This window comes from Brassica napus, chromosome A2, assembly GCF_020379485.1.
Source record: "Brassica napus cultivar Da-Ae chromosome A2, Da-Ae, whole genome shotgun sequence".
NCBI classification, from domain to species: domain Eukaryota; kingdom Viridiplantae; phylum Streptophyta; class Magnoliopsida; order Brassicales; family Brassicaceae; genus Brassica; species Brassica napus.
Window position 1 is genome coordinate 24,563,917 of NC_063435.1, and position 20,482 is coordinate 24,584,398.

Genomic DNA, 20,482 nt, shown 5'->3' on the forward strand with positions numbered 1-20,482 from the left:
ACGGATCTTATGTTATTTAGTGTTGATTAGGTGGATAATGTTGGGAAGTATATTGTTCACGAAAATTTAAAAAATTAAATTTTTTTCTCAGGTTCGAAAAGGTAGACTTACTGCCCATTACAGAGAGATGTTCGGTGAGCCGGGTAGTCGTTTAGACCCGTCGTCTTCTTCAGCTCCCGGTTCTTCGGGTCAGGAGACTGTCCCCGAGACTCAGTACACTCAGAGAGTCATTGGATCTCCTTCTTCTAGTGCACCATCGGTTCCTCACGTGCCTCCCCAGATGGCTCCTCCTCCTGTGCCTCCTACGATGCCGGCACCTCCGATGCCCGCGGCCGAGATTCATCCCGATTTGATGGTGCCTCCGAGTGCTCCTTACTCGCAGTACACCGTAGAGGACATTCTCCGTCTGCCAGGCAGAGAAGGTTTACCAGTCATCGACCCCGACCGACCGGACGGAACTTTATGGTATGTTTCATTATTTTTTTATTCTTTTTAAATTCTTTTATAACTTTAAAAAATAATTTATATTTTAAATTTGTATTTTTCAGGTGGGGGATTGACGGATGTCTTGCATCGGACGTAACCGACACGATAAAAGGTTACTTCTCCATGCCACATCCGAACTGGAAAACGACGCCCCACTACGTCAGAAAGACGTGGTTCAAAATTTACGCTGTAAGTTCTATTAATTAAATATATATCTTTAAATTTTTTTATTATTTATATATATATTTTTTTCTGAAAAACTAATTATAAATTATTTTTTCCAACAGCAAAAATATAATTGGGCCTTGGGGATCACTGAGAGGGTGAGGAAGAAGTTTGTCGCGAAGGCGAAAGTTCGCTTGTTGGACACGGTCTCCAACTGGAAGGGTGACTGGATCGTGAAGGGGTATGAGCGTGGCAAACCCGCTGAGCTCACCACGGATGTCTGGGATGGCCTCATCCGATATTGGCGTCTTCCTGATTCCATTAGAATCGCCCAGTCTTGCTCTAACTCCCGTAACACAGTCGATGAGCACGGGAACGGGCCGATGCTTCACACTACGGGCCAAAAACCCCACGCCGGTGTCCGTTTGGAAATGGTAATTAAAAATTTAATTATATTAAATTTTTAGTATATTTTTATATATATTCTAATTAACAACTTTCTTAAATGTTTTTTTAGGCCAAAGAGACGGGAGAATTCCCGTCTCTTATGCAACTTTACGAGAGGACCCACAAGAACAAGGCGGGCCGATTTATAGATGGCAAGTCCGAGCAAATCTACAACGATTTGGCTGCTCGGGTTGAAGAACGCCAGACCCAGCTGACCCAACAGTCCACCGATGGATTACCCGTCACCTTATCCACACCTGAAGTGGATAAGCTTTACGAGGAGGTAAATTTTCTAAAATTTTAATTTTTTTAAATATTCATTTAATTTAACTTTAAATTTTTACTAACAAAATTTATTTTTTGTTTTTAAGGTTGTCCCTAAAAAAAAGGGACGGACGTTGGGGATTGGTTCCGTCAACGATGTTCCGAGAGCGACATCGTCTTATGTTCAGCGACGGGATGATGAAGTCTCTCAGCTGCGTAGGGAGTCCGAAGAGCTGCGTAGAGAGTCTACTCAGCTGCGTAGAGAGTCTACTCAGCTGCGATCTCGTATGGGTGGACTCGAGGGCTTCTTGGACGTTGTAGCGGCCACAAATCCGGAATGGGCGACTTTGTTGAGGACCATGCGACAACAAAATCCTATCCCAGGCCAGTCACCGACCGACGACTCACATGCCGAGGCGGATGTTCAGGCGAGGAGTGATGAATTCTACGAGGCGATTAATTAACGACCACCCTTAGTTCTTTTTAATTTCGGTTCTTGTATTATGAATTCAAAACTTATTTATATATAAAATATTTTGGTTTTGATTTTTTTAGAATTTTAATTTTATTAATAATTTAAATAATTTAAATTATATTTATAATTATAATTTTTTATATTTCTATAAAATAATGAAACGAAGTAAATTCGTAGCTAATTTTGCGGCTTCTTTACGTGGAAGCTTAACGTGGTTTTTACGAGGAAACATTTACAAGGAAATAACGTGGAAATCTATCAAGGTTTTTACGTTTTCTTTACGTGGAAAGCTGTCAAGGTATTTACGTTTATTTTACGAGTATTTATTTACGTGGGTTTTACGAGGAAAGTTTTTCGTGGTATTTACGAGGAAACTTAGCGACGTCCTTACGTGGAATCTTTACGTGGTCTTTACGACGAAATATCCTCCTTCGCTTTTACGACAAAATTATTTCCTCGCTACCTTACGACGAATTAGCGAGGATATATGCGTTACGACAAACGTATAACGACGAAACGGATTTCCTCGCTAATTCGTCGTAACACTGCTTTTACGACGAAGTAACGAGGAAAACTGCCCTCGTAAAATTTGTGTTTTCTTGTAGTGAAATATAAAATGCAGAGGTCATGTTCCTTGAAGGAAAATTCCGAGGCAAACAAAGAAATAATTAATTATATGAAAGAAGAATATGATTCTTGAATTTTTTCTAATGTAGAAAAACTATAGAACAACCTGTCTCTCTTTGTTGTATTATATATTACTATTGTATATGTAAAGAAAAAGGATTGGATATGCAATTTAACGTCCGTTTAAGTATACTCACACTACAAGAAAACATCTGAGGAAAAAAATCATCGGTATGTCGTCGGAATAACGCTATTCCGAAGATATACCGACGAAAAAAGTCCTCGGAAATTCATATTTCCTCGGAATTCCGTCGGAAATTTCCGACGGAATTCCGAGGAAACAAAATTCCGAGGAAACTCCGAGGACACAAAGATCGTCGGAAGGTTCCTCGGAATATACCGAGAGAATTCCGATGGTCCAATCCTCGGAAGTTTCGACGAAATATTCCTCGGAATGTTTATCGAAAAATTCCGAGGAACATAAGTTCCTTGGAAAATTCCGAGGAACACCTTTCCCTCGGAAAATTTCGAGGAACATCGATCCCTCGGAAAATTCCGAGGGAATGCAGTCCCTCGGAAAATTCCGAGGAACTTCCTTCCCTCGGAAAATTCCAAGGAACTTATGTCCCTCGGAATTTTCCGAGGAACTGCATTCCCTCGGAATTTCGAAAAAAATTATTTTTTAAAAAAAAATTAAAATTTTTGAAATTTAAATTCGAAAATTTAAAATTAAAATTAAAATTGAATAAAACATTAAAACATAGTAGATAATATTCAAAGTTAAATAAAACATTCCTAGTTTTTGGTAAAAAAAAAAAACTACGGGTCTTGAATGTTCGGAAACACCTCGTTCGGGTACATCCTCTTCATCCATCATCTGCTCGTTCAGCCTCTTCTGGGTCTCATAGCCCGCCTGTTGAGCTGTCATCTGGGTCTTCAACGCAGATATCCGATCATCCTTGTCCTTCAGCTGAGCCGTAAGAACTTCGGGATCAACATATGGCGGTGGTGCAGAAGAAGGAGCAGCCGACCGGGAGCGACGACCCAAACCGACCAAACGTCCCTTCTTCTTTGGAACCGACTGAAATATAAATAACCAAATTTAGATAATATAAATTGATGATAAAATAAAAATCAAGAAAAAAATAAATTGAACTTTAGAAAAAAAAACTTACAGATTCAACGATTTCGTTGATTCGAACCCGAGACAAGTTGGTCGAAGCCGTCGAATCGTCATCATCGGTTTGAAGCTGAGACACTTCGTCATACACTTGTTCATAATCAGTTTCCCCATGATGATACCAAATTTTGTAACTTCGTGTAAACCCACTCAAATATAGATGAGTCCAAACATCCCACTGTTTAATAACTTTTTTATTTTTACAATTAGAGCAAGGACATCTTAACATACCTGTTTTTGCTTCCGGTTGTCGGTGAACTAACCCCATGAATTCGGTTATACCTTGTTGGTATTCTTCCGTAAGCAATCTCGTGTTCGGATCCAAATGAGGTCGATCGATCCAAGAACGAAAATAATTTGAAGAAGACATGTTTTTTATGAATCAAATTCGTGTGTAAAGAGAGTGAGAGGGAGGATGAAGATATGGAGTGAATGAAGAGGAAGAGAGGTGCTTGTATTTATAGTTGAAATCCTGCCGACAGACCGAGGAAATTCCGACGGAATTCCGATGCCAACGGCTAGTTCGTCGGAATTTCCTCGGAATTTTTAAAATCCCCCAACGGCTCTCCAACGGCTCTCTAACGTCTATAATATTTCCTCGGAATTCATCGGTTTTTTCCGAGGAATACAATTTTCCTCGGTATTCCATAAGAATATTCCGACTGAATGAAATTTCCTCGGAATTCCGTCGGTATATTCCGAGGAAATTCCGAGGAAACCAAATTTTGTGTTTCCTCGGAATTTCCTCGGAAATTTCTCGGTATATTCCGAGGAATTCATTTTCCGTCGGAACATCCGTCAGAATACCGTTGTTTTCTTGTAGTGTCAACATCTTATAATTACATTAATGTTTGCATTTTATTTAACCTTGCACGCATTTTCGTTCATGGTTTCTGTCAGTCTACATGGCGTACTACACGTTCAGACGTACTCCACTGAACCAAAATATCAAAACCACTGATCATAATATTCTTCCGATTCAATTGATAACCATATTTTCTTAACAAAAATTAGTACGATAATTAAGCTCGATTATTCTTATACATCTGAATATTTGATTAAGTAATTTATAGGAATGGACTCAATAGTATTGTAAGCAAAAGAAGTAATGAACAATTCTGAATCCATATTCGAATCAGAATTTAATGATGGGAAAAAGACTGAAACCGGATTTTTTGTAACAAAACATCCAAAATAAATCATATCATTATATAAAATAGAGTGATTCCCTAGGATAACTGTTTATAAGTTTTTTTCACAAAAATAGTTTTCAATAAAAAAAATGACCAAAATAAATTTTATTAAAAATATTTTTACTCTAAGGTTAACTAATCTAGATTTAGGATTTAGAGTTAAGAGGTGAGGTTTTGGGATAGAGTTTTAAATTTAAAAAAATCAAAAAATCAAAACAAAAAAGGACTATTTTGATCATTTTTTTACTTGAGTGCTATTTTTGTGACAAAGAAAAAAAGACTATTTGAGAGGATTGCCGTATAAAATATCAGTTGTAGTATTTATTTATTTTTGATCAAATATCAGTTGTAGTTTAAATATTTGTATTTATATATAGAAAACAGGGGACTTATTAATAGAAAATATTGGATATTAAAACAAAGATGGTACGCAAGTCCTCTTTCCACTCTCGTCCCGCTTCGCCTCCTTTAGGACGCACAAGAAAGAGAGAGAAGAGAAGAGACTCATTAGCATAATAAGCACCCACAAGCTCTCTCTCTCTCTCTCTCTCTCTCTAGATTCTGTGCCGCCTCTGCATTATTGTGCCTCTTCAACATCGTCTTCGGCTTTGTAGCAGCAAATCTTCATCGTCGTAAGTACTCTTCTCCTTTAGCTTCTTCAGATCGAATCTACAATCTTTTCTGAAGATCTCTTCTCCTCTCCTAGTTGGTGTATTTTGTTAAATTTTTTAGAGCAATTTAATCCTCAAAAATCATCTCTTTTTTCAGATGGGTCATGCTCATTTCGTGTCTAAATGCTTTAGACATTAATGGGTACTTGAAAAGTGTTGGTCTTGACACAGAAAGATCCATGCTTTACTTACATTTGTTTGAATCTTTGACAGGTTGGTTCCAGACCCAAGTTCTGGTTTTTGAAATGGGGTACATAGGAGCACATGGTGTAGCAGCTCTTCATAGATACAAATACAGTGGTGTAGATCACTCTTATCTTGCCAAATACATTCTAAACCCTTTCTGGACTCGTTTTGTCACAATCTTCCCTCTTTGGATGCCGTAAGTATCTTCTTTAAGGCAGCTCTCACATTCTTTTGAGGTTGAATGAAAGATCAGACTAATGTTTCTGCTTTTCTCTTTTCATGTGTTCCCCTTACTACCTTTGGGTTCCATATCCAGACCTAACATGGTATAATGTGAATCCTATATGATCTACCATTTGGTTTCTAGTCTAGTATTGTTACTGAGGTGATGATGATACTTATGGTTTGTTTGTTCTGTAGATAACACTTATGGGGTTCATGTTTCTCGTCACATCTGCCCTGTTAGGCTATGTGAGTTATCCTCTTAAAACGTTTTGTTTGCTCTTGTTGAATAACACTTATGGGAGGGATGTCTTCAAACTGTGTTAGGTATACTCACCTCAGTTGGATTCGCCTCCTCCTCGTTGGGTTCACTTTGCACATGGACTGCTTCTCTTTTTGTATCAGGTATGCTTCCTTTTCTCCTAAGGATCCATTTCATCATGAAGTAGTGTTATGTGCTGACAGATTTTGAACACTTATGGTTAATGTTATAGACATTTGATGCGGTTGATGGGAAGCAAGCACGACGAACAAACTCCTCTAGCCCACTAGGAGAGCTTTTTGATCATGGTAATCTTATGTTTCTCAGTGTTCTCTATCATCTACTTTTTGGTTATGTTGCTGACACTAGTTTCTTATTTGTAGGTTGTGATGCACTTGCTTGTGCGGTAAACCTTCTTCTTTCAACCTTTCTATCATGTAGCTGAGCTTATAAGTTCATACTAAAATTAAAAAAAACAGTTTGAAACAATGGCATATGGAAGCACTGCAATGTGTGGAAGAGATACTTTCTGGTTTTGGGTTATTGCTGCTGTTCCCTTCTTTGGTGCAACTTGGGAACAGTAAGTTCTTTTTTTACTTCAATCTTTTAACTCAGTCATCTCTAGTACTTTTGTTCTCTGACTCTTTTGTAATTTTATAGCTATTTCACCAATACACTTATTCTTCCGGTAGTCAATGGTCCTACAGAAGGTCTTGCACTTATCTACTGTGGCCACTTCTTCACAGCCTTTGTTGGTAAGTTCCAAACAATCTAAGAAAATTTCATTCACTTACATTTCTTTTGAATCCTTTGATATATTCTTTTCATCTTAAGGTGCTGAATGGTGGGCTCAGCAGTTTGGAAAGTCGATTCCTTTATTGAGTTGGGTGCCAATTTTGAACGGTAAAAATCTCAAATCTTTTTCTTAACTATTCTCACTGCAAGTTTACTGAAACTTTTCTCGGTTTTTTTTCCAGAGATTCAAATGTCCAGAGTAGTACTATTCTCAATGATTGTTTTTGCTGTTATACCAACCGTTGCATTCAAGTGAGTCTTTCAAAACTCATGGATCTTATGTTTTTTTTTTCTATACAATACTCTGCTCACATGTACTCGCTTCTTTGTTCTACAGTGTGTCTAATGTTTACAAAGTTGTACAGTCAAGAAAAGGAAGCATGCTTCTAGCATTAGCTATGGTAATAATCTCCTATACTAAATTGATTCAATGGATACTTATGTTAAGTTGTGTGTGTAACCTCTTGGTGCTACTTCTGTGTGTGTTCAGCTATATCCCTTCGTCGTGTTACTTGCAGGAGTTTTGACTTGGTATGTCTTTGGTCTTATCTCTTTCCTTAACTTACTCTCATTCACTCATTGAGACGTATTCGTCTTCTTGTCCCTATAGGGATTACTTGTCTCCAATTGATCTCATAAGAAACTACCCTCACTTAGTTGTGTTGGGAACTGGTCTTGCTTTTGGATTCCTTGTGGTAAGGCTATTTGGTTTCAAAATTTGTATTCATTGTTAATGAAATTGAAAGCTGAGCATTTAGTCAATGGTTAATGATTCCAGGGAAGAATGATTCTAGCTCACTTATGTGATGAGCCAAAAGGATTAAAAACAAACATGTGTCTGGTAAACAAATCCGATAGAATTTCTTCTCTCTCTGTCTATTTTTTTCTTCATAGTTCTCATTAGCCTTTTTCTTGTACAGTCACTGCTTTACCTTCCCTTTGCTCTAGCGAATGCTCTTACAGCTAGACTCAACAACGGGTATGTTCTTTCTTCTCCCTTGGTTCGGGTTTTGCCTTCGTTTTCATCATGTTGATTGTCTTTAATACATTAGTGTGTTAATCTATGTGTAGGGCTCCTCTTGTGGATGAGTTTTGGGTTCTTCTTGGTTATTGTATATTCACAATGACACTATATTTGCATTTTGCAACTTCAGTCATTCATGAGATCACTACCGCACTTGGAATCTACTGCTTCAGGTTTGAATTAATATATCCCTGTTTCTTTTAACCATTTTTTTATAATTATAGTTTACGAAAACTTGATTTCATTTACACTATTTCATCAGGATTACGCGCAAAGAAGCTTGAAGGAAACACTTAAAAAGGAAAAACAAATCTTAAGGTATGCTTTTTCAGGTGTTAGCTTTCTTCTTCCTTACCTTAAGAACTTGAGTGTTGGTTAATAGGTCTTTGTTCTGCATGTTCATAACATATTTCTCTCTTTTACAGGTAGGATAATGCAGATCACAACACGAGTCTGAATATTTTTGTACTGAAACTAAACGATTGATCGACATGTTTTTGGAAAATGTTTTTATTTTGTTTGTTTTTCTTGTTTGCTCAAAATAGTTCATTCATGTAGAACCTTTTTTGTAATGTTTCTAAAAAAACAGGATTTTTATATGATTATTATTTGATGAATTTCGTTTTTGTGATTACAATTTTTTTGCCGTCGTATTGCTGTTTGCTTATATTGTTTTTGTTATGTGATTACATTTTTTTTCTGGCGCAAACATGACTATTTCATTCACCAATAAATAGGTACAAAGTTTTTGACCACACCATTTTTACCACATATACAACAATGCATCTTCACCTAGCTATGTGTTTACATTTATTGGATCAAAAAGATGGGAAGCAGTATATATGCTTTTTCCATAAAAATAAACAATATTTTTAGTTATCACATGGTTAGGCTGGTATTAGAGTATGGACCTCTCTAACTTTGTCGGAACAATAAATAAATGATTATAAAAACATATGAAAAGATGCCACAAAAATCATACTATATGGACCTCGGTATAGATGGTTTTGGCAGCTGGTTTAGAACTAACCACACTGGACCGACATGGAAATTTAGAAGGTAAATAAAGTGTGTGGAAAAGATAATTAAAATTAAGTAAATGAGAAAAGCATGATCTTCTCTCTTTTGGGATGAATGATCCAATCATGAAACACAAACAATATAATTAATCAACAACGGAACAATACAGCACAATGATTATTAACACATTTTTATATTTTAACACAGATACGCAGAAAAAAAATTCTTTTTTTTTAAAAGAGACAAAACATACCTTAGAATATTGATATGTCCCAAATGATGTATATTGCTCAAGCATGCTGTCTAGGGCATGCCGACTTTGCATTATCGCTTTTTACCCACCCATTTCTCTTCTATTTTAAAATTTTATCAAAATACTTTATATTTATTTTCGCCTTAATTTGACCAAACTGAAATTGTTATATAGTTTAGTTCATTTTAGATTTCATATGTTTCCTAAGGGCATAGTAATTTTATTTTAAGTGTCTTTTTTGCCAACAATTGACTTTTTAATGCTAAGTAATGCTGGTTAGATCATTTCTAGTAGAACACAAAAATTTTCTCTATATTTCACATTAAAATTAAATAACTCTATTATAGAGTTGAATTTATTCCAATGGTTCACTTTATAAAGAAATCTCCAATGAAACACAAAATTTTCTTTTATATTTCACACTAAAATATAATAACTCTATTATATAATTGAATTTGTTCCAATAGTTCACTATATAATAAAGTTACTTTATATTAGTTATATTAGTGTAAAATAAAAAAAAATTTATGTTTTATTGGAGATGTCTTTAATACAAAATAATGGATTTTAGCTTGTAGTACTGGGCTACTAGCTACAATTTTTTTTGTGTATTAGCGTTGTAATATAAAATGCAAATACCCAAAACATTTACGAGACAATGGAGTAAATATTTTGTATAGTCCACCACGTCACGTTAAACATTAAAGGCTATGAATCGATCGCTCAACTCAGTAGACACACAACATTCTCAAAATTTTCACGTTTCGAGTTTAGGTATTCGTGAGTTCTTAGCATAATAAACACAGGACACTTGTATGATGGATGTACCACAAAATAACTTTATAAACAAAAATGATGTTGTTAGGCCATACCATGCCTCGGGTTATATGTTATGATTTCACTAGACGATTGGTACTTACTAACTTTTAGTGAAAGTCAAACTATTGCTTTAGTCTGATTTTTTTTTTAAATGTTGAAGTTTATATCTCAGAGTATGGAATACAATAAGAAAAAGACTAGGATACATAAATCTACAAACACTTCGGAAACTCGTGTTTAATTTAATTATTCATCTCCAACTATAACACTAAATTCTATAAAGAATATAAGATTTTAAATATTATTAATATTTATTCTTAATATTTTAATATATTCATTATTTGTAATTGACTACTAACCTTTTTATCACATTTATATCTTATGTTTAGTTGTAAGAATTTTCTATGTTTTCACTGTATTAAAAATATAATTTAGTTAATTTACATAGTAATTTATTTATTTATGTAAAATATTAGTTGACATTAAAATTTTGCACATTTAAAAATGAAAGTACATAATAATAAATGATCTTTATTTTGTTAGATTTGATGTAATTGATTATATTTATTTAGTTATAGTATTATTTATATATAAAATAATATTTTAATGTTTAAAATGTGAAAAATTAAATATACTAAATAATATGATATTTTTCTTTGACTATAATTGAAAATAAAAATATATATTATTTTATATTTAGTGTGATAAATAGAGTTATGTCAAAATTAATTTTAACCCTATTTATAAAACACTAAATCTGATGTATTGGTATAATTTTGGAGTTCCATCGAAAATAGAAACAACACCAAATATGGACTCTCACTGGCGTTGGTCTAATATTACAAAATGATCCACACAAAAAAAAATGAAACACAAGGGAAGGTTAATGAATTCGAGCTCCAATTGAAACACACCAAAACACAAACGAACCAAAGCTGCTGCTCCAAGGGAACCCCTTGGTTTGAAATTTGGATATTGCTCTAGTATTTATTCTACCGTGTAACTTAAGAATGAATTTTTTTTGGTATCTCAAGCCTATGAAGAAATACAGCTGATCTTCAAAGAAGTGGTGCAACCCACATATATAATTTTACTCCGGATATTCAAATAGATCGTAAGATAGACCTATATCCGTGTGGTATAAATTGAAGTGTAGTAAGATGCTTTTGAACCCGAGTTGTTTAGCACCTTGGAATGCGCCTACCACTACACCACTACCTTATAGTTAGAATGAGCTTTATTTATCAGTGTTTATATGTAAGAAAATATTTTATTCAAAGTTACCAAGTTACCAATAATGATTTTATTCTTGGATCCATAGAATAAACTATAGATAATGTTAGCAAATATGAAAAAAAAAAAACTGTTAGCAAAATGTTAGATAATGAAGACATTTAAATGTCAAACTGAAAAGGACAAAGCATGCACACAGTTAATCATTATACGTACATCTATTACTCAAACCTTTTGATCTAAAATTCGTCGTGTGGGCTATTTAATTATTTGAACTTCGGCTCGAATGTTTTATCAGGGGTAAGTTTAGAGGAAACTACTAGCCATGACGTGCTCATCCCTAAAATCAAGGATGCTTACTATTCCAAAAAACCACATACATATAGTTGCAAATATACATATATGATGATGCTTTATCAGTTTAATTATACATATACATATATTATATGATGTTTTATCAGTTTAATTATATATATACATATATTACATATATATGATATATGTATGTGTTTATATGGATACTAAAATGTACGAAGTTGACAAGAGAATTAATACGGACTTAAGAACAAACGGCAGACACATGAGTTCATTCATCTCCACGTATATATTTCTCTTGTACTCAATGTTTTTGTTAATTCTCTTGTATTTATCATCACTCCGTCTTTAGTTTTTGGCTTTTTATATATTTCCCTCTTATAATCGTTTGGATTTTTCTGTTTATTTGTGCAATAATGTTTCTGTTTTTATGTAAATATGCTTGGGCGGTTCAAGACACTGACGTGCATGTTAGTATACAAATCAGCCATACAAAATGTCTGGAACCGACTTATTTATGGAAAATGTCATCTTCTCAATGATCAAATAGTTCCAAGTAATCAAATAGTGTTTGGTCTATTGGTGTAGTCGTGTAGACATGGTCTCTATAAAAAATTAATAAGTCATGTTCCCTCGGGCTCGAGTGCTATTGTTATACCTATTATCTTGCCGCCACAATGCATTCGAAAGATGAATAGACATATAGACCTTGGCGGTACTCACAGCCATAACCTTTACTCTGAAACAAAGAATCGACTCCATCTCACTCTTCTCTGACTCTCAAGTCTTGATTAACATCATAAACCGACATGAGATGAAGCTGGAGATCTATGGAATCCTTCGCGACATTTACTTTTGATCCCTCTCATTTAAGACAATCAAGTTTATTTTTATTCCTAAAACAGCTAATGTTAGAGTGGATTCTGTAGCTAAACATGTTCTATGGACCCTGAACCAAATTTAATTTATGAATGAAATCAGTTTGCACAAAAACAAAAGACATAACAGGTAGTATAATTTGTTTTTGTGAACATGAAAACTTCGTACAGTTTCAGTTTGTTTTTTTTTTAAATTTTTCCTGGGCTCTACCAAATTCAAAAGAAAAAACGAAAGTAAAAAACAACCCTAAGGTGCTTTCTTGATCATGCCCTTTCTCTTTTTCCTTTATTTCCCTAGCTTTTTTTTTGAAAACTATTTCCCTAATTTTTTTAGCGATTAATTATTCGTTTGCTACGATCTCCTCTATGTAATTTCCCTAATTTCGTTCAGTAGTTCATAATCCCCATGCTAGTTAATAACCAGAGTTATTAAAATAAATGTTTTATTATATTTTCACACTAAAGTAAATAAACAACCCGTAAACTTTGCCCAAATTTGAGGATATGATATCAATAATCATGGAAATAATTAAGATAAAATAATAACAATAAACCATTCATTAAGGATGAAATTTAATTTGAAAAAGAAAATTGGTGGGACATTTAAAAAGAGGAAGAAAAATAAAAAGACAAGCAAAATAAATAAATAGAAAACGTAAAGCTAAAGCAAACAAGCCTATAGCTAAGCGTCGCTACACTTTCAAAACCTCTCATCAGTCTCTCATCAAAATCCGAGAAAAAAACAAAAAGAAAAAGTCTAAAGAAACTCTAATCTATAAAGATCCGATCGTCGTCATCTTCACTTCTCTGGATCTTCGCCTTTTGTTTTGTCTCTTTTGCTTTATGTTCTGTTTCTATATCTCGCCCTAAATGAAAGACAGAGGAAAGAGAACTGCAATGGAGAGAAGAAGAAACGACGACGTCTCGCTTTACTACAGCTCACCGTCGGAACTCTCTTGTCGGAAACATCCATCTGTTTCCGCTGTCGGAATATGTCCGTACTGTCTGAACGACCGTTTAGTTAACCTCGTATGCTCAGAATGCGGAGAACAGAGACTCTCTTCTTGCTCTTGCTCAGATGTCTCCTCTAACCGAACCTCAAACGCCGCCGTAGACGCCGAGAAAGTCCTTCGGATCGCTTCTCTCATAGACGAAGAGGCGACGAAACAGAGGAAGCCGAAGAGAACAGAGGAAGTTGTGGTGTTCAAGAGGAGTAGTAGCAGCTGCGTTGAGATCAACAAGACCAAGCATCATCATAGATTCTCGAGACTCGGGAGGTTCTTCAGGAGGATTAATCCGAGAAAGGACAGAGCTTTCGACGAGAAGAACAACAACGACAACGATACTTGGGTTTTGAAACAGAGTGTTTCGAGATCGAGATCGCTTTGTAGCTTCCGAGGAGGAAACGGGTACTTTATCGGTTCGGAGGAAGACGTGTCGTCTTACTCCGGCGCGAGGAGCTCGTTCTCCGCCGCGAGAAGCTCAAGCGTCAACGGCGGTTCAGGGGTTTTCGATGCGACGTTAACAGAGCATCGGAGGAGTAACTTCGAAGGGAGGAAGAGTAACTTCAGCGAGACGACGGAGCACCGGAGGAGCAATTTCAGTGAATCGGAGCCGCCGCGGAGGAGCTGTTTCGAGGCGAGGAAGAGTAACTTCAGTGAAACAGAGTATCCGAGGAAGAGTAACTTCAGCGAAACAGAGTATAAACAGAGTATCAATAATCATCCACGTAGGAGCAATTACGAAGCGCCGCCAAGGAAGAGTGACTCGTCGGCGATGAGTTTCACGAGAAGGGTTTTGTCGATGAAAGAGAGTTACTTTACCGGAGGAGAAGAGCCTGGTTTTATAGATCTCAAGTTCGATTCCTCTGGAGGAGGGGAAGTGGTGGTGAACGACGGCGTTTTGGAGCATGGAGGAGGAGGAGGGTCTTGCCGGTTAACGAAGAAGGATAGAGAGGTGAGTAAGAGTCGAAGAAGTTTCAAAGGATGGAAATGGATATTCGGACATCATCATCAAAGAGATTCATGATGATGCTGATGGAGATTGAAGGTAACAGTTGAACTGTTTGAGTGATCCGATGCAAATCTTAGTAATAAAGGCTTTAAATTTTGTTTTCTCTAATGATTTACTATCATTTTGTTTTGTTGAATATATATGTATATAGACGCATCGGACTCCAAGTTTTGTGATTTGAAATGATTAGAGATGTGATTATGAGTGTACACAACTTAACTGGTTTTAACCAAAGTCTCATTTGTAAACTGGTAACCTCAGAGTTCTAATGTATTTTATTGGTCATTTTAATTCAATACATGTGAAGGTTGATAAGAATAGCCATTATGAACATTGATTGACACTGCTTGCGTTACAGAAGCTTTATCTACTAGAAATCTAATATTCTTTTCACTTGTGTATTGAAATATTCTGACATGAGCTTATATTCATCACCTTGTCCTCAGTTTATGAATCTAATGATTGTGTTTAAAAAAAAAGTTTCAAGTTTTCATGTTTTCACACTTTCTAACAATGATTTTGATTTATAGATTCATACTTGCGAATGAACTACATTTTTATAGGCTGATGTGGTTTACTATGTTTGTTTGATGATGTTGTATTCTCTGCAGCGCTTGTGATTGAATTGGTTATTGGTTGGATATATGAGCAGGCCCGGCTCTGAAAACTCAAAATAATTGGACCAGAAACACTAAAAGTAAAAAAGACATGTTACCTGAAAGGTAATAGTAATGAAAAGTTAATTATGTTGCAAAAATTGGTTCAAACTCTGCACCTTTAGAAGGTAACAACAGATATTTAGAGCAACATTAACCCAAAACTTCACTTTGGGTCTCTTAATAATTTTTAAATATTAAATATTATAAAAGATCTAGTTAAGAAACACCAACATTTTTGTGCTTCAATATGAATCTCTTATTTAGGGATTCTTAAAAAACATAAAAATTAAACATTGTTCAATTAAAGATAAATTTATTTATTAAATAAAATATTGTAAAATTAATATTTTAAACATAGATTTAAAAAAACATAAAAACAAAGATTAGTAAAATAAACGATAATAATTTGAAAGATTTCTTTCGATATAAACTCGTTTTTTTCCTTTCCTTCCTCTCACCTTCTTGACCACCATAATCGACGGAAAGATTCTCGAACGTTTGATCAAAATGTTGACCAAAGTATTGATCAAAATTATCATCAATTGATCCTTCGAAATTGTTTTGAGAAGAAGATGCCATGAGATGAAAATTGTTTATAAAAATTATTTACAAGATAGAAATTGTTATAGATTTAGATGAATATTTTGAACATGGATCCATACACCATATGATGAATCCGACTACTATGCTCTCTGTAAATCTTCCTGGACAAAGTATAAAATTGTGACTTGGCGTGTATGACTACCACAACAAGCAACTGCATTCCACAACGTAGCAGTCGTTGCAAATCCACAAATGGAAATACATATTATTAAACTCGAGATTTCAACCTGTTATTTCAAGATTGTCGTGTTTACCCCCATTTAGTAACTCTGTAAAAGGAGGGCCAAATACATAGAGCAAACTACAAAACTTTAGCTAAAAAGTCAAAAAAGAGGAACCAAACAACACCCTGACGAACCCGTACATCTATCCCTTTGCTATCTATAGGAATGAGAGCGGCATCGTCTACCTCTGATACAGAAGCCAGTAGCTCTCTAAGCGGCTTTGAGAAGATGGCATTTAGTTCCTACCACAAATTTAAAAAAAGGGGAAAAGTAAGAGCTAACTTCAATTTACCAAAGGACAAGACTCGAAGGGCAACTTTATTGAATCTGAAAAAAGCACACCTTGAGGTTGTGCTCTCCACCATCGACGGCTATCTTATCAGGATGTAAAGCCTCATACTCTTTCGCATCAACCCATGCGACCGTGCCAAACCCTCCAATGAAATATATATCACTGCCAATGTTCACATTTGAGTATGGAGTGGATAAGTAAATTAGGAGGCATGAGTTAAGAAACAAAACCTTATGTTCTGCATTCTAAAATAGTGGAAGTTTCCCCATTGCTCTGAAAGCCCGTGCGGGTGCTTTGCGATATATTGCTTATGTGCCCACTCCTACCAACAAGCCACAACAGGAGATATCACAACACATTAATCACACATACATATGTTTTAGCAAGTCAGATTCATGCATACTCAACCCCTAAACTAAAAGCAAACAAAGATTATCAATTATTTAGATGCTCACCTGTTCATCTTCTGACAATGGATAGACATCACCAAATAATGTCACTCGTGCATTCGATAGGCCACTCCATCCAGGTATCTGCCAGCCAAATCACACCAGATTACAGAACAAAAGAGAAAATAAAACCCTTTTGCTTTTGTAGTTTAAACACAGTAGCCAATATTACCAAGAACATTATGAGTACGTGTGGCTCTGATGATAATCTCAGTCCTCATAGAGAGTTGTTGCTCAGTGCAGACATGGCCAGACCAATTTGGTCCATACCGTGGCTTCAAGCAGAGGATATTGAAGGATTCAAAAACATAATTGAAAGATTCAAACACATAATTGAAGGATTCAAACACATAATTGAAAGATTCAAACACATGCTTTTATAGCTTGTGCCCGGGCCGGTACAGTATATGAGATATAACCATCATTACATTTTTCTAATCACTGTTTACATGCATTGATAGCATCTATATCTTTATTAGGGAGTAATGGTTATATCTATATCTCATATCTGATGGGTTATTCTTGTGTGATGATAAGCTTTTGCGGGCCTTAAAGCTCCATCTCATTCATGAATTTTGTTCGACCCTTGATATTTCAGAATGTTTATTCTGAATCCGTCTTTTGATTCATCATTCTCGCTAGGGCTGTGCAGATTGGATTAGGCTTGGCATGGGCTTGAATTCTTGCATGAACTTGCTTTAATTTTTAATCGCTAAAAAACAGATGCATGGAAAGTAAGCCAGTCACGGTCGGTCTGTAGTTTATCGGACATGGTCGGCCCTCAGATTTTTGGACCACTATATAACATTATTAGGCATCAGCATAATTAATTGTTATTATTGTTTTTTCTGTCAAGATTAGTACGTATACCATTTTATTTGTTAGAATATTGATTATTTTAAAAAAAAAACTTGACATGTATATGTAAGTACATTGAAATCAACTTGATGCAAGTTGAATAGGACTATTATATATATCCAATTTAATGCAAGACAAATGAAAACAATAGTAAACAACCTTGACATATCGTTTCTGATCATCATATACGACTTCGTTGAAATTTGATGAGCTTGTTAAGATTGACGAAACAGATAAGAATCAGTTGTTGAAAAGCATGACTTGCTAATATTGGCAAAAGAAACGTTTCTAAGATGGAAGCATGGCTGAAGTTAGATAAATTTGTCCACGTATGTTTCATATATCCAATATAAAAGAAAAACGTTTTTTCAATTTGTTATTCTAATAGATATGATAGGAAAACTTGTTGATATTAAATCCGACTAGAGCTTGATCTGCGCGTCCGCGCGAGTGTTTATTTTTATTTTTATAAATAATTTTTTATTTGTATTAGTTATAATATATATTTTACCCGTTCAAATAATTTTTTAATATGACATTTCGAAACACAATAATTTTATTGTTTATATTAAGTAATTTTATTTTATCCTGTAAATCATCAATTGTATGATCAATATTTTTAGAATATGACATGTATATCCGAACAAATGTATTTTTATTTTTTTTATGGATCAAAATTTTATGATAATATATAATAATATTTTTTATATATAATAATTATGGATTAAAATTTTATGATAATGTATACTAAAATTGTTGTATAAACTATATATTATGTATTTTTCGAATTAGTAAAATAGTTACCGTATAATGTATGTATTTAAATATAAAATTTATATATGTAATTAATTATTTTCAAACACACATATATAAAATAATAGTAAAAGACAAAAAAATACAAAAGCTAGGTTTATTAATTATTGTTGCCATAAATTTTAGTTAAAATTTAATTTGGGAAATACATTAATTAAAGAAGAAAAGACAAAGAATCATAAAATGTAAGTTAATTAATAACTTCAGTGGCATGTCATTGTAAATAAGTTAGAAAATTTTGGGATATTTTTAATGGGTACTTCTCTTTTAATAATATAGATGTGTAATAAAAGCTAGGTTTACTTTGTTCGTTAATAACATTAATGTAAACATTCGTAACGTCTATAAATATTGTTTTACTTTTACCAATGCTTATGTTTCTACTTAACCATGTTTTTGTTTGTTATTATCAGTTTTTAGTCTTTGGCCAAACGATAGTTTTATTTGGTGATGACTTATGCATGGTCCTATTAAAAACTGTCAATGCATCTATTAGCCAAACGTATCAATGTACCATCCTATCTTGATGTTCGGATTCACGTAACCTTTGCTTTGGTGTTTAATAAAGAAAGATACTTAGCGTATACATAATGGACAGCTTTTCACAAAAGAGCTTTGAATTACGTCATATTTTTTAGTTCACATGAACTTAATTTATATTTTACTTCCATATATCACTATAATCGCTATTTCCCATAAAGATTTGTAATCGCATGATCACTACAGATTCAAGAACTAGTCGAATTTAATGTGTACGTAACATGATACTTTTTTTTTTTGAAAAGGACGTAACATGATACTTATTAGCTAGAAATTAGAAATGTTTTCTTAATTTGATCAAAAACCATTTTCTTTGTCCATACCCTACCAAAAAGAATATCTTGATCGAATAGCTACATTTATAATGTAGAGTGTTATTCAAGGAAAATTAGGCAAGATTATCGTAATCCCATAAATTCTGTTCACACATTATATTATCCAAAATAATACTCTATATACGTTCATTTATTATATTTTTGCTTCGTAGATTATCCCTTTCCCAATGTCTTCCTTAGAGAAGCAAAGAACAAAGGAGTTCCTTGAAACCAAATTTCCCAAAATATGTTAGGATTTAGATTGCTCTTTAATTTCTTCTTTTGCCTTTGTATTTCTTAACTGACTCAATTTCATTCAAAATTCAATGGAAGATCTTAACACATTTGCTGCTGACTGCGTCGTTGTATCATGTTGCTGCAACTGTCTTGTTCTCCAAATCGTGATCTTCATCTTCCTTGGGCTTCCTCAAAAACTGATCAAGAACACAAGAAAATGTTACGCAAAATGGGGCATAAACGGAAGAACAAAAAGAATGGGGCTCGATTATGAATGTCGAGGAAACACCGGGGTCGATTGGGAATGGAGAAAACAGACTCTGAGTATAGAGATGGAGGGCTTTGGATGTATTGAAGAAGTTGAAGAGGCTTTAGAGGAGTTTTCAAAGAATGGTGAGTTTTTGTTTGGAAGCTTCTGGCGAAAAGAGAGGGTTCAAAACTTGTCAATGTCAAGTTGTGTTGATGAAAACTTTGACCTAAAATTTGTAAGTCGTTATGAGATAATCGAAGAAAATTTCTACTCCTTGGATTATACATTAACAACTTCACATATTGAAATTAGTGGAAATAAAAATAGCCCTTGTGTCCACTAGGTTGGGGTTTTGCTTGTTCCCAACTTCAGAGATCCGTATATTTTCAGCCATGTTCTGATCATCATATAGTTAACAAATGACATGCTTTGTGAAAATTTTATATCATGGACACTCCTTTAATATCGACTCATACAAGTTTTAACAAGCAATAAATATCATAATGAATTTTATTATGGCAGTGAAAGTTTGATTAGTGGATTATTTAGTTGTAGTGCACCAATAAAATGTCATAGTATTATGGATGTTTTTTAAAGGAAAAGAACATCAGATTTTAAGATAACATAAATACGGATATAAGAGGTAGTAAACTATTCATTCATATGATCAAATATTCAAATTCTAAAATATTTGTTTTTTTAAGTGTTTTTGCTT

At 34.3% G+C, this 20,482-nt stretch overlaps 4 protein-coding genes across 4 annotated transcripts; 3 read left to right on the forward strand and 1 right to left on the reverse strand.

Moving 5' to 3' along the window:
* Positions 1–5,233: 5,233 nt before the first annotated feature.
* LOC106424419 (choline/ethanolaminephosphotransferase 2) lies at positions 5,234–8,614 on the forward strand. The gene is made up of 19 exons (XM_013865178.3): positions 5,234–5,469; positions 5,722–5,890; positions 6,011–6,020; positions 6,115–6,165; positions 6,244–6,321; positions 6,411–6,486; positions 6,562–6,584; positions 6,658–6,758; positions 6,839–6,933; positions 7,013–7,081; positions 7,156–7,225; positions 7,311–7,374; positions 7,464–7,504; positions 7,584–7,668; positions 7,752–7,814; positions 7,894–7,952; positions 8,045–8,170; positions 8,260–8,315; positions 8,423–8,614. Exons 2-18 carry the CDS (start codon positions 5,754–5,756, stop codon positions 8,279–8,281), a joined length of 1,170 nt encoding a protein of 389 aa, XP_013720632.1. The 5' UTR covers positions 5,234–5,469; positions 5,722–5,753; the 3' UTR covers positions 8,282–8,315; positions 8,423–8,614.
* A 4,482-nt stretch (positions 8,615–13,096) lies between these two features.
* Positions 13,097–15,327, forward strand: LOC106401434. Its single transcript, XM_013841953.3, has 2 exons — positions 13,097–14,564; positions 15,140–15,327. The coding sequence occupies exon 1, from the start codon at positions 13,386–13,388 to the stop codon at positions 14,541–14,543; it is 1,158 nt and encodes a 385-aa protein (XP_013697407.1). The 5' UTR covers positions 13,097–13,385; the 3' UTR covers positions 14,544–14,564; positions 15,140–15,327.
* A 227-nt stretch (positions 15,328–15,554) lies between these two features.
* Positions 15,555–16,936, reverse strand: LOC106414075. The gene is made up of 5 exons (XM_013854789.3): positions 16,928–16,936; positions 16,762–16,839; positions 16,537–16,628; positions 16,357–16,468; positions 15,555–16,256 (listed from the first exon to the last, which is right to left on the reverse strand). Exons 1-5 carry the CDS (start codon positions 16,934–16,936, stop codon positions 16,092–16,094), a joined length of 456 nt encoding a protein of 151 aa, XP_013710243.2. The 3' UTR covers positions 15,555–16,091.
* Positions 16,937–19,278: 2,342 nt separating this feature from the next.
* Positions 19,279–20,223, forward strand: LOC106424409. The gene has a single exon (XM_013865166.3). It carries the CDS (start codon positions 19,607–19,609, stop codon positions 20,108–20,110), a length of 504 nt encoding a protein of 167 aa, XP_013720620.1. The 5' UTR covers positions 19,279–19,606; the 3' UTR covers positions 20,111–20,223.
* Positions 20,224–20,482: the final 259 nt, after the last annotated feature.

Coding starts and splice junctions, on each gene's coding strand:
- LOC106424419 (XM_013865178.3), top strand. CDS start 5,754: ATGGGGTACATAGGAGCACATGGTGTAGCAGCTCTTCATAGATACAAA. Junction 6,585..6,657: donor GTGATGCACTTGCTTGTGCG/GTAAACCTTCTT, acceptor TAAAAAAAACAG/TTTGAAACAATGGCATATGG. Junction 7,226..7,310: donor ATACCAACCGTTGCATTCAA/GTGAGTCTTTCA, acceptor TTTGTTCTACAG/TGTGTCTAATGTTTACAAAG.
- LOC106414075 (XM_013854789.3), bottom strand. Junction 16,469..16,536: donor TTTAGAATGCAGAACATAAG/GTTTTGTTTCTT, acceptor GAACATTGGCAG/TGATATATATTTCATTGGAG. Junction 16,257..16,356: donor GTGGAGAGCACAACCTCAAG/GTGTGCTTTTTT, acceptor AATTTGTGGTAG/GAACTAAATGCCATCTTCTC.
- LOC106401434 (XM_013841953.3), top strand. CDS start 13,386: ATGAAAGACAGAGGAAAGAGAACTGCAATGGAGAGAAGAAGAAACGAC.
- LOC106424409 (XM_013865166.3), top strand. CDS start 19,607: ATGGAAGATCTTAACACATTTGCTGCTGACTGCGTCGTTGTATCATGT.